Here is a 17395-nt window from a genome sequence, read left to right on the forward strand (position 1 = left end):
GTCCCCTCACCCCCCTTTCGTGGTATGCATGGTCCCCTCACCCTCCTTTCGTGGTATGCATGGTCCCCTCACCCTCCTTTCGTGGTATGCATGGTCCCCTCACTCCCCTTTCGTGGTATGCATGGTCCCCTCACCCCCCTTTCGTGGTATGCATGGTCCCCTCACCCCCCAATCCTGATATGAATGGTCCCCCTCACCCCTATTAAACTGAGCACATTCAAAAAAAAATTATACTCACCTTTATTCCCTGAGTCCAGCGCTGTCCTGTTCTGGGCGTGTTGTGGTGCCTGACTTGGCGCCTGCGCAGTCCTCGCTTTCCGCCGCCATGTTCTTGAAGACACACTGCAGTGTGTGCTCAACAAAATGGCGGCGGTAAGCGCGAACTAGATATAATCTTTGTCACCATATGCATTTACACAGGTTTAGGAGAGGAAAAGTTTCCTGAGAGTGCTTCATTAACAGAAGTACCATTATATATTTTTTCTGTTCCCTTGACAAATGTACCAGTGACCTCACCTCTAGGTAAACTAAGCCCTGGCTTTGAAAGTGTACATTCACTGGACCCTGATCTTTGAGCTAAAAGTTTCTCTATTTACCAGTTCTTAAATCAACATCTCTTCCCATTTTGACAAAGGAGCAAAATGGCAAATTCTGTGTGGACCCTGTGCATTGTCTTTATAATACTCTTCATCCATCAGACAGAACAAACAGGTATGATTTCATTTTGAATTTCTGATACAGTTTACAGTTATATTTATTTAGAAATTGTTTATAAAAATGAAATATCAAAGTAAAAATAGTAACCATTTTTATGTCTTACACTAAAAGCAACTGGTTCCAACCAATATAAATGTGAAAACTCAAAGGAGAGATAGTTTGTGTCGCGGGCAAAATCATTGAGATGATAGGAAATGTTTTTTGCATATGCTCCTATCCTTACAAATATTCTCAATACAAACTACAAAATGACTACATTTTCATGACAATTTTGTTAACTTCTGCTTTTGGCTACCTCTATAATCTTGTGCCTGGTCAGAATAAATGCTGCTATATGTCAAGCATGTTACAAAGGATTTTCCTCAGCCCTTCTGATATCTAATTGTAATGGGAATCCTCTTTAAGACATGCTTGAAAATGAGAGGCTTATATGGATGGTGCGATTTTCCTTTACTAACATTGCCTTTTTTGAACAATATTCGTGTCATTATATCAAAGTGCTACTGTATTAAGACTTTATGTGCTGCATGATTACTTTGTTGTCTTTACTTATAAAGGTGCTGTGGCTTATTAGTCATTATATGAATATATTGTAGCGCTGAGGTTTTGTCCCTTTGTAACATGCTTGAAAATCATAGACCTACGGCTATGGTATTTTACATTAACATAAGATGAAAACTGAACTATAATAGTGCTTTATTTCTCTGCTTATATATTTTTTAAAAGAAGCGCTGTGACTTGGTGGCGCTGAGGTTTTGTTCCTTTGTAACATGTTGTCTATTTGGATATTGTTGCCTTTACCTAAGAAAATGGGACAAGTCAATGATGTGATTACAAAGGTTGTACATCTGTTTTATTATTACCAATTGATGTTTAAATGCATATTTTTCAATGCCTTTTCTTATCTATATTTATGCACTGCACTTTATGTGATGAATAATTCCTGTATCACTGTCTGCACGTTATGCATGTCAAGTATAATGTAAATACATGCTCTTACAATGATGATTAATGGAAATGATTATAATTATGTATACCCTTTATACACCTGGTACTTTCACATGTTCACTGCTTGAGAAAGGTTCCTGTTGTTTGGACTGAAATGTCGCCTTTTGGGCTTATTAAATAACTCTTTTTTTTTCACTACAAACGGTGTGCTGCCTCCAATTTTTCTGGATTTTCAGAATTGAGGTTTGGTACTTGCGTAGGGGGCGCTGCACCCGGACTTTTTCTTTGCGCTGCTCTAATTTTCTTCTTCGTATGCCATTTTCATACGTCCAGATAATTCTGGTACCAGTAAACACAGTACCGGAGCGATCCGTGTCTGAGTGGACACTTGGTACCTACGTCACCGCTCATCACTGTGTCTGCGCTTCCATTCATTCTATAGTCGTTTATAGTCGGAAGCAGCTGTGTTAGCAGCGCTCCGCCTGCAAATGTATTAACCCGCAAGATGGATTTACGACGTGGGATGTGACTGAGCACCGGACAGGTAATGTATATTGTTGCTTTATTATTTTCACCTTTTTTTACAGGAGATTGAGGGAGTCGCAATGGAATTAGCAGTGTAATAAAGATTTAAAAAATATGTGTGTTGTCTTCTTTCACTAAAATACTTTATTCTTATTGTGTGTGTGTTTATTTAACCCTTTATTTACTATAGGTTTAGTAATGGATAGGTGTTTTATTGACACCTTTCCATTGCTAATCCGGGCTTAATGTCACCTTACAATAGAAAGGTGGCAATAACCCCTTATTACCCCACTTGCCACCTCTACAGGGCAAGTGGGAAGAACCGGACAAAGCTCCAGAATAAGCGCATCTAATAGATGCGCCTTTTCTGGGCAGCTGGGGGCTGCTGTTTTAGGCTGTGGGGTGCCAGGATCAATGTCCCCTTACCAGCCTGAGAATATAAGCCCTCAGCTGTCAGCTTTAGTCAGGTTGGTTGTCAAAAATAGGGGGGACCCCACGCCGTTTTTTAAAATTATTTATTTAAATAATTAAAAAAACAGCGTGGGGACCCCTGTATTCTTGAGAACCAACCTTGATGAATCTGACAGCTGAGGTTTGCAACCCCCAGCTGTAAGTTTCGTCTGGTTGGTTAACAAACAGAGGGGGACCCCACGTCAGGTTTTTATTCATTCATTCTCTCCTGCTCGCTGTTGCCGGCAGAGCAGGAGAGCAGAATGACAGCCGTGGTCAGCACCAGCCGCCGGGAACAGCGCTTACAGTAGCGCTTCTTCTCGGCGGCCGTCTGTGAGTACGGAGGACAGTATGAACTGTGCACGTGTGCAGCATGTGTTGCGGGCCGTGTGTCCATGTTAAAACGGACATGTCTCCATGTTTTGCACATGGACGCACGGTCCGTGAAAACACGCTGACATATGCATAGACTCATTCATTTGAATGGGTCTACGTGTGTCAGTGTCTCCGGTACGTGAGAAAACTGTCACTACACGTACCGGATAAGAGTCAGTGATAAGCGGTCATAGAGGAGCACTTAGGAAGCAACCCAGGGGCAGACAAAAATGTCAGGTCTCCGCCGCAGCTCCAGCCGAAAACCTCCAATGGAGGATAGGAGCAATGAGAAAATGGAAACGGTCTTAGGAGCGCAGGAAAGAGACTCAGACAAGAGATGGGGTTAATCCACAAGATCCCCATCTCTTGTTTGAGTCTCTTTCCTGCGCTCCTAAGACCGTTTCCATTTTCTCACTACACGTACCGGAGACACTGACGTGTGAAAGAGGCCTTGGATCTATAGATAGATAGATCTATAGATAGGCAGATAATAGATCTATAGATAGATTGATAAATCTATAGCTAGATAGATCTATAGATCTAGATCTATCTATCCATCCATAGATAGATCTCTCTATAGATAGATGTATAAATAGATATATCTATCTATAGCTATATCTATCTATAGATTTATCTATCTATTCATAGATATATCTATAGATAGATCTATCTATAGATCTATCTAACTATCCATAGCTATATCTATGGATATACACTCACTGGCCACTTTATTAGGTACACCTGTCCAACTGTGTGTTAAGACTTAATTTCTAATCAGCCAATCACATGGCGGCAACTCAGTGCATTTAGGCATGTAGACATGGTCAAGACAATCTCCTGCAGTTCAAACCGAGCATCAGTATGGGGAAGAAAGGTGATTTGAGTGCCTTTGAACGTGGCATGATTGTTGGTGCCAGAAGGGCTGGTCTGAGAATTTCAGAAACTGCTGATCTACTGGGATTTTCACGCACAACCATCTCTAGGGTTTACAGAGAATGGTCCGAAAAAGAAAAAAAATCCAGTGAGCGGCAGTTCTGTGGCCGGAAATGCCATGTTGATGCCAGAGGTCAGAGGAGAATGGGCAGACTGGTTCGAGCTGATAGAAAGGCAACAGTGACTCAAATTGCCACCCGTTACAACCAAGGTAGGCAGAAGAGCATCTCTGAACGCACAGTGCGTCGAACTTTGAGGCAGATGGGCTACAGCAGCAGAAGACCACACTGGGTACCACTCCTCTCAGCTAAGAACAGGAAACTGAGGCTACAATTTGCACAAGCTCATCGAAATTGGACAGTAGAAGATTGGAAAAACGTTGCCTGGTCTGATGAGTCTCGATTTCTGCTGCGACATTCGGATGGTAGGGTCAGAATTTGGCGTAAACAACATGAAAGCATGGATCCATCCTGCCTTGTATCAACGGTTCAGGCTGGTGGTGGTGGTGTCATGGTGTGGGGAATTTTTTCTGGGCACTCTTTGGGCCCCTTGGTACCAATTGAGCATCGTTGCAACGCCACAGCCTACCTGAGTATTGTTGCTGACCATGTCCATCCCTTTATGACCACAATGTACCCAACATCTGATGGCTACTTTCAGCAGGATAATGCGCCATGTCATAAAGCTCGAATCATCTCAGATTGGTTTCTTGAACATGACAATGAGTTTACTGTACTCAAATGGCCTCCTCAGTCACCAGATCTCAATCCAATAGAGCATCTTTGGGATGTGGTGGAACGGGAGATTCGCATCAGGGATGTGCAGCCGACAAATCTGCGCCAACTGTGTGATGCCATCATGTCAATATGGTCCAAAATCTCTGAGGAATGCTTCCAGCACCTTGTTGAATCTCTGCCACGAAGAATTGAGGCAGTTCTGAAGGCAAAAGGGGGTCCAACCCCTTACTAGCATGGTGTACCTAATAAAGTGGCCAGTGAGTGTATATGAAAAAGGCACAGCAGCACCCTGAGAATAACAAAACATATGATGTCAATGGAAATAACAACTTCAAAACGCTCTGTCCCCCAGCAAGATGTACTTACAAAAGCGAAGGTTCTTAGCGCATGATTTGGCCAATTCATGTGTGCCCGTCAACCGCCGCAAGGTGACACTTCTCTGACGGGTCCTGCCTAAACCCTTCCATATCCTACTGTATATGCCACTTTCTGGTTAAAAAACCTACTATAATGGACAAACATGTCTCTCCTGGACTGCAAGCCTCCAATTTGAATGGGCAAGTAGAACTGGTTGAGAACACCTGCAGGTTAATGTTTTGCAGTCACTGCAGCTTGCACCTATTCACACTTAGGAGTTGCTGGCCAGGTTTTTTTGGATAGCTATTTTGGGAGGGTGTGACTCCCTCTGCTCTGACACTTGCACTCCTCCCATTAACCTGCAGGTGTTCTCAACCAGTTCTACTTGCCCATTCAAATTGGAGGCTTGCAGCCCAGGAGAGACATGTTTGTCCATTATAGTAGGTTTTTTAACCAGAAAGTGGCATATACAGTAGGATATGGAAGGGTTTAGACAGGACCAGTCAGAGAAGTGTCACCTTGCCGCGGTTGACGAGCACACATGAATTGGCCAAATCATGTGCTAAGAACCTTCGCTTTTGTAAGTGCATCTTGCTGAGGGACAGAGCATTTCGAAGTTATTTCCATTGACATCATATGTCTTAGCATTCACAGGATGCTGCTGTGCCTTTTTCATTTATGTTTTGCAGTCACTGCAGCTTGCACCTATTCACACATAGGAGGTGCTGGTCGGGTTTTTTTGTATAGCTATATCTATGGATATATATATATATCTATAGATGGATGGATAGATCTATGGATGGATGGATCTATGGGTGGATGGATCTATGGATGGATCTATGGATAATACCAAGGCCGATGTTTATTGATCAACAATATGTTTAATTTTGAAAAAAAAAGGAAAAACATAGTGTGCGCTCCCATGCAATTTTCTGCACCAGAGAAGGAAAGCCGATGACTGGAGGCAGATATTTATAGCCTAGGAAGGGACCATGGTTATTGGCCCCCCTGGCTACAAACATCTGCCCCCAGCCGCCCCAGAAATGGCGCATCTGTAAGATGCACCAATTCCGGCACTTAGCCTCTCTCTTCCCACTGCCCTGTAGCGGTGGCATATGAGGTAGTACGGGGTTAATGTCACCTTTGTATTGTAAGGTGACATCAAGCTCGGTTAGTAATGGAGAGGCATCAATAAGACACCTATCCATTACTAATCCTATAGTTGTTAAGGGTTAAAAAAAGACACAGCCAGAAAAGTCTTTTAATGAAATAAAACACTACATGGTTTGGACATCTTTATTAGATGCCTAATCCATGGGACGCCCTTGATCTCCTGAAAAAAAAAAAATAAGCAAACAAATACTCCCTGTTCCCATTTAATAACGAGTGTCCCACGACGATCTCCCCAGTATAACAGTGACATCGGGTGATGACACTGCTCTACAGGGCCTCCCACGATGCACTGACAGAAGACAATGGCTCCTGCAGTGCATCACTGAAGAGGTTACCCGAGTTCAGGCTCTCACTTTACGGCAATGCTGCGTGAGAATTAGAGTTAGAGGACCTCTTTCCCGGCGGCGGAGGGATACATCGCGGAGGATTACCTCCGCCTGTCAGTTCATCACAGGAGCCCCTGTAGAGCACAAACAAGGATAACTGAAAATAATAGGCATACAAATATTCAATCACATTTAACAGAGGAATGTACCAGGAATGGAGGACAGGGAAAAACGAAAGTAAGAAGAGGGATGGGCATTATCACACTTACAAACCCAGGCAACAGTCACAGATTCAGACTCCTGCTCATATAAACACCTCTCCTCCAAGCCATGCAGCATAAGCTAGCTTTGACATGAGTTTCAATCAGGACCCAGATTATAAAGGTGATGGGAGTGGCTAACCGAGTTTAGCTGAGAGCTCAGTCTCCCAGAGCTCCCAACATGGCCAATTAACTCCTGTTTTGCCAAAAGAAATTAACACCATTTTAAAATAAGGTGAAGTGCTTCTTTTCAGTGCAGGAGTAAGAGCATTCAGACGATGCGGACTTCTGGCTCCTCTCTGTTGCTGCAACCCCATGACAATTTTTTTTAAAGATAACATCCCTTTTGAAGTGATTTTAAGGGGTCTATATGACAGAAAATACCCAAAAGTGACACCATTCTAAAAACTGCACCTCTCATGGTGCGCAATACCACATTCAACAAGTTTATTAACCCTTCAAGTGCTTCAGAGGAACTGAAGCAATGTGGAAGAAAAAAATGAACATTTAACTTTTTTCACAAAACAATTTCTTTATACCAATTTTTTTTTATTTTTACAAGGGAAACAGGAGGAAATGGACACCGAAATTTGCTTTGCAATTTCTCCTGAGCTTGCTGATACTCCATATGTGCTGGAAAACTACTATTTGGATGCAGAACAGGGCACAGAAGAGGAGTGCTATTTAACTTTTTTAATGCAAAATTTGCTGAAATAATCTGACGCCATGTCTCACTTGGAGATCCTCAGATGTGTAAAATCCCCACAAGTGACCTCATTTTGAGAACTAGACCCCTCAAGGAACTTCTCTTGATGTGTGTTGAGCACTTTTAACACCCAGGCGCTTCACAGAAGTTGATGATGTTGAGCCGTAAAAATAAAAAAATCTAATTTTTTCCACAAAAACGTTTTCTTAGCCCCAAATTTTGCATTTTCACAAGAGTTACATATCAAATTGCACCAGTCACTTTGTTCTACAATTTCTCCTGAGTATGAAGATACTCCATATGTGTCAAATTTACTGGAATCATTAGCAGACGCTATGTTGCATTTGGAGAGCCTCTGATGTGTTTAAACAGTGGAAACCCATCACAAGTGACCCCATTTTGGAAACTATACCCCTAAACTTATCTAGATGTGTGGTGAGCACATTGAACCCCAAGATACTTCACAAAAGTTTATAATGTTGAGCTGTGAAAATAAAAAAATAAAATTTTTCCCACAAAAATGTCCTTTCTGCACCTTTTTTATTTTCACAAAGGTAACAGGAGACAATGCACACAAATTTTGTTGTTCAATTTCTCCTGATTATGTTGATACACAGTATGCGTAGAAAAACTTTTGCTTGGGCACATGGCAGGGCTTGGAAGGGAAGGAGTGCCATTTGACTTTCTGAAAGCAAAATTTACTTGAATCATTAGTGGAAGCAATGTCGCCTTTGGAGAGCCCCTGATACACCTAAGCAGTGCAACCCTTCCTACAAATCAACACATTTTGGAAACTAGACCTCTTAGTGAACTTAACTAGTTGTGTGGTGAGCACCTTGAACCCCCAGGTGCTTCACAGAAGTTTATAACGTTGAGTCGTAAAAATAAATATTCTAATTTTTACCACAAACATGTACTTTAGCTACAATTTTTTTATTTTCACAAGGGTAACACGAGAAATTGGTCCAAAAAATTTGTTGTGCAATTTTGAGTATGCAGATACCTCATATGTGGGGGAAAATTACTGTTTGGGTGCAGAGCAGGGCTCAGAAAGGAAGGAGTGATGTTTTGGAACAAAGATTTTGATGGAATGATATGCAAGTGCAATTTCGCATTTGGAAAGCCCCTGATGTGCCTAAATAGTGGAAACTCCCCAAAAGTGGCCCATTTTGTAAACTTAACCTCTCAAGGAATTTATCTAGAAGTGTGGTGAGGACTTTGAACCCACAGGTGCATCACAGAATTTTACAACATTGATCTGTAAAAAAAAATTGCACTGAAACCCCATGTTGCCCAATGTTGGACTTCAGATTTTGCTCGACTGGTTTGAGGGTGCCCCGTCACATTGGTAGAGCCCTTGAGGTGCCAGAACAGCATAAACCCCACAAGTGACCACATTTTACAAACTACACCTCTCAATGATTTAATCTAGAGGTGCAGTGATCATATTGACACCACAGGTATGTCACAGAATTTTATACCAGAGGGCAGTGAAAACTAGTTACATTTTTGCCAGAAAAAATTTTTACATTTTCATACTGGGACATGGGTAAAAATGGCACCAAAATCTGCTCCACAATTTATGCTGAATGTAGAAATACCCTATGTGTGGCTGTATAGTACTGCTTAGCCATACAATGAGACTCGGGAGGGATGAAACGCTATTTTCGCTACTTGCCTCCTGGACCACAGATTTACATACAATAGTTTGCGGACTCCATATATAGAACCTAAGTGCTAAAAGAGTGGTATCCTCCCTCCATTGACATGACTTTGGAAATTTTACCCATTGGGAATGTATCTATATGTGTAGTGGCGATTTTGACTCCATGGATGTTTTCCAGAATAAGCAGTAGTTTATGTTGTGAGTAAAACTGCCATTGTAGTGCCCAGTACGTTGTAGTCACTAGTACGTTGCCTGTAAAAAGATAACACCCAAAAACTATGGAAAAACACTAAAGAAATAACGCACTGGTAGTTAAAAAACGATAAAGCAAGCACTTAGAAAATTACCAAAAAGATACAAAAATAGACGCTTCAGGACAAAACCGCAAGTGTGTCCTGAAGCATCTTCCTCTTGAAAGCAAATGTTGTGTGCACTTATCCTTTTGAAAGAGTTGGGAACCTTTTTTCTACCAGAGGTCATTTGGATATTTTTATCGTCATTTGGAGGCTGCACAAAATTGTCAACTTGAAATCTACCCTACTATATTTGGTCAAACAATTAGTTAAGTCACCCCTAATGTGATGATGGCTCTAGTTGCTTCTCTTTAGTGTGACGTGTGATGTTAGGTGGTATTGATGATTCTTCATCCAACTGGATATTAATCAATTCTTTACATTATATGTTTTTATAGAAGTCAAGCAGTGAGAGGTCTGCAGTATATATCACATAGGAGTCGTCGAGACTACTATATAAATCACATAGGATACATTAGATCTGCTGTATACATCACGTCAGAGGCACAATGATACTGAAACTGATGTATGTATCACATAGGAGACACTGAAGCTGATGTATATACATCACATAGGAGACACCAAGACTGCTGTATATACATCACATAGGAGACACCAAGACCCCTGTATAAATCCCATAGGATACAGGATACACTGGGGCTGAAGTATATACATCACATAGGAGAAGCTGGGGCTGGAGCATATACATCACATAGGAGATGCTGGGGCTAGAGCATACACATCACATAGGAGATGCAAGGGTTGAAGCATATACATCACATAGTAGATGCAGTAACATATACATCTTATGCTCCTCATCAGGGAGACAGAGGTGTGACACTCTATACCTCTTCCGGACCTTAGGTCTAAGACTGTCCCGGCATCCAGACATGACCAAAGCAGTGCCCTCATTCTTCTAGGAAACTTATACTTTCTGGACCCGTTCTCTTCTGCTTCAGCTTAGCTGCACTAGAACCTGCCAACTAATTAATTAAACTAATAGGACTTGATTTGTAAAGGCACACACCTGTCTATATAAGACCTCACAGCTCGCAGTGCATATCAGACCAAATGAGAATCATGAGGTCAAAGGAACTGGCCAAGGAGCTCAGAGACAGAATTATGGCAAGGTATAGATCTGGCCAGGGTTACAAAATCATTTCTGCAGTACTCAAGGTTCCTAAGAGCACAGTGGCCTCCATAATCCTTAAATGGAAGAAGTTTGGGACCACCAGAAGTCTTCCTAGACCTGGACGTCCAGTCAACCTGAGCAGACGTGGGAGAAGAGCCTTGGTGAGAGAGGTAAAGAATAACCCCAAGATCACTGTGGCTGAGCTCCACAGATGCAGTGGGGAAATGGGAGAAAGTTCCACAAAATCAACTATCAATGCAGCCCTTCATCAGTCGGACCTTTATAGCAGAGTGGCCCGACGGAAGCCTCTCCTCTGTGCCAGACATATGAAAGCCCGCATAGAGTTTGCTAAAAAAAACACATGAAAGTCTCCTAGACTATGAGAAATAAGATTCTCTGGTCTGATTAGACGTAGATAGAATTATCATGAAAATATACCCTTAAAACGATACTTTTTGATTAAAAAAAACAAAAATGGTTATACACCAAAAAAAGTGACAAAACCAAAAAACAAGTAGTGTTCGACAAAAAACCATAAAGGGAGCAACTAGGAATCCCTGATATGTAATCTGAGCTTCTACCTGCCTGGCCACGGAGGTTGGCACCCTAGGGGGGAACGTTGTGGCGCCCCCGCTCAACGATGACTATCCCTAGGGGCCCTGATATACCCTACAGCCACTAGGGAGACCCTCTACCCGATAGCTAAAGGGACCCCTGGTTCTAAACAAAGATAATCCTGCTCTAAAGAGGATCCTATATCCCTTAAAAGTTAAAAACAAGAGAACACAATTAGCATATGGTGGCATATATGGGTAACAAATTGTTATGATAGACCCCTCAGATAATCCCAATCACAATATACCGTGCATAAAAGCAAAGGGGTTCATTAACTGGACAGATCAATAACACTTGGCGATGCACCAGCCTTTATCAGCTTACATCCCTTGTTTCAGATAGCAGTCCCAGTTGCCAAAAGCCCATACCACTGGAGGCATTACTCATTGGTACCACAGTGATAACATCCTATTAGTACCCAATTGCTATCACACATAGCTTGGTGTATATCCCGTTAATATAAATACAGATAATGAATAAGCACAGTAATGCAATAGCGATACTCATCTGTGTCACCCGCCACCTGCCATGAGATAGTGAACGCTTCAACGCGTTTCGCCTGCTTAGACTCATCAGGAGACCAGATATTATGATATCATGTGTCCAAGATAAGTGCAGTAGCCAAATGATGCTCAACTAGACTCCCTTTTAAAACCACCGCCATCATCGCATCTGTAACGCCCACTCACAATGCAGTGATGTAGCGTCCTCCCGCAGCCCCAGGGTGCATGTCATAACATCACTGATATGTGACCAATCAGGGGCCCTCAGTCCGAGCGTCTCACTGCACTCACCAATCCCTTATTGAGGCCGGCTCTGGCTTCCAGGTTCCTCACGTAGCACACATTCATGTGCCCTAATGCGCATACTCTGGGCACTGATGTCACATCTGGTGTACAAGCACACCGAACCCGCCTCATAGCGTCCCCTCAGGCCTCCCAGTTAATGGTTGGATCGCTTGTCTATGTCCACACCGCGCATGCTCCGGACTCCAACAACATGTCCGATACACCGCTTGCCTGCGTCCCCATCCCCCGCACTCCCAACTCAGATATATCGTACGTTTGAGAGCCACAGCGCGCAATTGCACCAGATCTTCTCAATCAGATTAGCAGCAAAGAAAAACCACAAAACATATCGCTCTATATATATAGGCTCATAAGGGAAGGAGGAAAGATGTAATGTCCACCAACATTCACCATCCAACCTGACAGAACTGGAGAGGATCTGCAAGGAAAAATGGCAGAGGATCCCCAAATCCAGGTGTGAAAAACTTGTTGCATCATTCCCAAGAAGACTCATGACTGTCGTAGCTCAAAATGGTGCTAGAAACTCAATACTGAGAAAAGGGTCTGAATACTTATGACCATGTGATATTTCAGTTTTTCGTTTTTAATAAATTTGCAAAAATGTCAGTCAAGATGGGGTGTAAAGCATACATTAATGAGAAAAAAAAATAACCAAATGGCTGCAATGAAACAAAGAGTGAAAAATTTAAAGGGGTCTGAATACTTTCCGTACCCACTGTATACATCAATGGAGACTATGGAGCTGCTGTCTTCATTAGTGGGACTGGAGCGTGCTGACTTCACCCATAAAGCACTTACCAGTGTCAGAACTTATTTTTTCATTGCATGCTCTGCCGCTTTCAGTAGTGAAAACTACATGTGCATGCTTGCATTGTAAGGAGTAATTAAAGATTCTAGAACACTGCGTCCCAGGAATTTGCCTGGGGGTCGAAGAAAATAAAATAACAGTCCAGAGGTTCCCCACCCCTACCATAATCGGTCTCCCTCTTACCAAACTCTCTCCTCTCCAATCTGTCTTGAATGCTGTAGCCAGGATCATATTACTCACCAATCGTTATACTGATGCCTTTACCTTGTGCCAATCATTACACTGTACACTGGTTACCCATCCACTCCAGAATCTAGTACAAATTACCCTCACCCACAAAGCACTCCATGATTCAGCACCACCCTACATCTCCTCCCTCGTCTCAGCCTACCAGCATTCTGCTAATGACCTGAGGTTAACATCCTCAATAATCAGAACCTCCCACTCCCATCTCCAAGACTTTTCACGTGCTGCGCCAATTCTTTGGACTGCATTACCCAGGTTAACATGATTAATCCCCAATCCCCACAGTTTTAAGTGTGCCCTAAAAACACATTTGTTCAGACTGGCCTACCGACTCAACATGTTAACCTAACTATCCCTGTGTTGCCCATTCAAAATTTTTACCATAACCAGGTTCCCCGTATCATGTTCTCACATGCTTTGTGCAGTTAATAGCATTCTGTGTCTGTACTGTTACATACTTAGGCTGATAACCGGTTCATGCAGCAACACCCGATTCTTACACTATGGCTGGTCCGAACAACAAAAGCAATTGTTACCATCTACCTTGTGTGTCTCCCCTTTTTCCTCATAGACTGTAAGCTTGCGAGCAGGGCCCTCATTCCTCTTGGTATCTGTTTTGAGCTATGTGTTTATTGTTATGCTGTAATGTTTATTGTCTGTAAAAGTCCCCTCTGAAATGTAAAGTGCTGCGGAATATGTTGGCGCTATAGAAATAAAATTCTTCTTCTTATTATTATTATTATTATTATTAATAATAATAATAATAATAATTAATTGGATTTTTTTGCATATGAGAAAAAAATTAATGGTAAAAAAGGACACAATGACCAAACACTGATGAATAGCTGATCCTGCACACTGGTGGATATCTAACCGTTTTTTTTAATTTTTCTTGTATGTGAATTTGGCCTTGTGATGAGAGAAAAAAAATCACATGGTGTTGTTTCATTCCATTTGAAAGCTAACTTGTACCAAAAATATCTATCCTAACAATAGAATATTCTTTACAGTTTTCTTATCCAGTGAAAATGCTAACCAAGTGATACAAAGAACCAAGAGGGCCAACTTCTTATTTGTAGAGGAATTTTTAAAAGGAAATTTAGAAAGAGAATGTCTGGAAGAAATATGCACATATGAGGAGGCGAGAGAATCATTTGAGGACACAGATAAAACTGTGAGTTCTCATTGTGTTTTACATTATTTCTTCAAAATTTCCTTATATTGCAAATTAATTATACATAGCGCAATCATTTTATATAATTCAAATGATAAAGGTGTCCAAATAGAGCACAACAAAGAGATATAAAAAACTAAAGATACAGTCTAATAAATATTAGTATACATTTAAGGGGAATGTTACCAGGATTTACCATCTAATGTAGAGAAAGGGACCCTGTTTCCAGCGGTATCACGGGGCTGCTTAGTCTAGTTTCAATACAATCACAGTTTTTTCAGTAGGAAATTATCATTAGAGGGCTAGTAAACCTGTTGTCAAGTAGTCCTGAATACTCATGAGCCCTATATAACCCCACTGTACATGGGCAGAAATCTGCCAATCAGTGGTTGGAGCGGGTTTATACAAAGTTCAATATTCAGATAACTGGTAGATCAGCAAGATGCCCAGAAAGTGAAACATTGCTGGAGTTAGGGTTTCTGCTTTAAATGGGAACTGTACTTTCAATAAATAATGACAAAATTAATAGTATAAGCCAACATAAGAAGCTTTGCAAAATATGTTATCTGAGAAATCTGCTTCCTTCTCCATTTATCACCCTTTGATTCCTGAACTGTTCATCCCCTTATACCAACTCAAATCAGTCTTGTGTAAAACAAGACAAACTGCCAGCACATTGAGGAGACAGGTTCCACTTCATATTGAAGACTATACAAAGAGGAGTGAGGAGCGAAGTGAGAAGAAAAGAAACAGATTCTAGGTAGTTTATACCAGTGCTGGATTCATAGCTACACTGCTAAGTACTGCTGTATAATTTACACTATGTATCTGCTACTTCTACCACCATCTTTCTGTGTGTTTAGTGTAAAGGAGACATCACAGCAGTTAGTCTCCACCCACCAGCTCCGAGACAATTGCAAATTAGAGATAATGCCACTAGAGTGAAAACTTGTGAAAAATGTATGATAGAAATCATATAATGACCATAAATAGTGTTATCACTCCTTTACGCACACACAGGACAGCTTATTCTGAAATGTAATTTGAAAGTATAGTTATCCTTTTATTCTATGTAAATTCTCATATGTAAAATTGGCTTCAAATATATTAAAAATGTCGCTGTTGTTCCAGGAATTCTTATAATACATGTGTATGAAAAAGTTTTTGTAATTCTAAAAACAAGAAAATAAAACATATGCCTATGTGATTATATATCTGAGATGATTAAGTAGAATTGCCCACCTTCACCCTACTTATTTTCACGGTAGAAGGTCTCATGTTATCGCCAATATATTTGAATCGGTGTTGATAACCTGTACAAAGTTGATAATTCATAATTCCTTCTGTTTCAGTTTGTAGCTGTGTTATCCAGCACTTAAAGAGGGCTGTATTCTAACATTTGCTATAGGTTGGGTGTTCACCTCCAAGACATTAAGGGCCCATACATATTGTTTTTAAATGTTTTCATTATTTATTTTGGTGCCCCAGTATGGTTCCTTTGTGTATTTACAAGAACTCCCTGGCATCTTAAAGGGACTTTATCAGTAGGATCTAACCTCTAAGTCATCTACATGGACATGCAGGTCACAAAATGATATCTACCTTGTTATCTGAGATCTGTTGTCTTTATTCCAGAAAAATCCATGCTTTTCTTTTATGCAAATGAGGTGATAAGATCTATGGGCCCGACACAGTGCTACTTGAGAATTTGCTTCCAGAGATTATTTTAAATGAAAGGGTGCAATACCAGCGTGAACAATTTAATGACTGACACTTTGCTCTCATCACACACAGCTCTGCAGTAAAATCAGAATTAACACAGTACAGCAGAAGTGAACTTTGTCTCAACAGATTTGCAGTTGTCCTTTCATAGTGCTTCAGCTTCCCTCTCACAGGCAGCCAGTGTGGGGGAAAGGCAGTAAAGCAGAGTTGATAATTCTGTGAGAGGGCAACTGTAAATGTGCTTATTGTGTTTGTAATGAGAGAAGGTTCAACTCTTCTGTGCTGTGTTAGGTATAATCAGGCACAGTTCTGCAGCAGAGATGACACCACTGTAAGAGGACAAGTGCTGCTTCAAATGTTTGAGACTTATTTCACTTTTGCTGTACTGTGTTCTGATCTCACTGCAGAGCTGTGTGTAATTATGAGAGCAAAAAATCAGTCATTACATATCACCCTGTTAATTCTCCCTTTCATATAAAATAAGCACTGGAGGTAGATTCTCATGCAGATCTATCTCTGGCCCATAGATCTTAACAGTTTGTTTGCATATAAGAAAAACGTGGATTTCTCAGTAATATGACATCAGATCATACATATCAAAATATCACTTTATATCACTTTATTCAACCTTCATGACCTGCATGACCACATAGAAGTCTTAGGACAGTTGGTAATTCTAACACATTACCTTTAAATAAGACTTCACATTAAAGTTTTTATCCTCTTAATATATTACAGTCATCATATTATACAGCACTGTGTACTTACAATTGCTCATTTTTCCCTTCTACCCAGCTAATTCCTCTCTTTCCTATTAGGTCTATGACATCACATGATTAAAAATAGACACAGGAAGTCTATTTTTCCTGCATGAGTCATCATTAGAACTACATCACTGCTGATTTACTGGCAGGGGGAAGGAGCAGAGCTGCTGGGTCAGGAGTGGAAGATAGAGATGATTTATGCAAGTAAAATAGACTTAGGCTATGTTCACACGTGGCGTTTTTTTCGCGGTGGTTTTAACCGTGCGATTTTGCCATGAAAACACGAAAAATAAGCATCCCATGCATTCCTATGGGATTCCGCAATGCTGTGCTAATGCTGCGGTTTTTACCGCGGCGGAATCACTTTGCGGTAAAAAACGCAGCATGCTCATTAATTTAGCGGAATCGCGGCGATCCCGCACCCATAGGAATGCATTGTTCTGCTTACTTTCCACATGTGGCTGCGCACACCATGCGAAAAGTAAGCAGAACATTTGCGGATGGTACCCACGGTCCAGAGGAGAGGAGACTGTCCTCCGGGCTTTGGGTACCATATCCCTTAAAAAATAGAATTTAAAATAAAAAATATTGTTATTCTCACCTTCCGGCATCCCGCGCAGCCTTCCCGCCTCTCTCCACGCTCCCGGTCCCAGTAATCC

The 17395-nt window shown here is 41.3% G+C and overlaps 1 protein-coding gene across 1 annotated transcript in view; it reads left to right on the top strand.

Annotated features, from left to right (window-relative positions):
* The first annotated feature begins 588 nt into the window (after window positions 1-588).
* Window positions 589-17395, top strand: part of PROZ (protein Z, vitamin K dependent plasma glycoprotein) — a 68739-nt gene continuing 51932 nt past the window's right edge. Inside the window, exons 1-2 of the mRNA XM_073556860.1 lie at window positions 589-711; window positions 14087-14250. Of these exons, the coding sequence (XP_073412961.1) occupies window positions 642-711; window positions 14087-14250 (234 nt within the window). The 5' untranslated portion in view covers window positions 589-641. The remainder of the gene's footprint in view (window positions 712-14086; window positions 14251-17395) is intronic.

The sequence above is a fragment of the Dendrobates tinctorius genome, unplaced genomic scaffold (assembly GCF_039654945.1).
Source record: "Dendrobates tinctorius isolate UK_male_01 unplaced genomic scaffold, ASM3965494v1 ptg000240l, whole genome shotgun sequence".
NCBI lineage: Eukaryota > Metazoa > Chordata > Amphibia > Anura > Dendrobatidae > Dendrobates > Dendrobates tinctorius.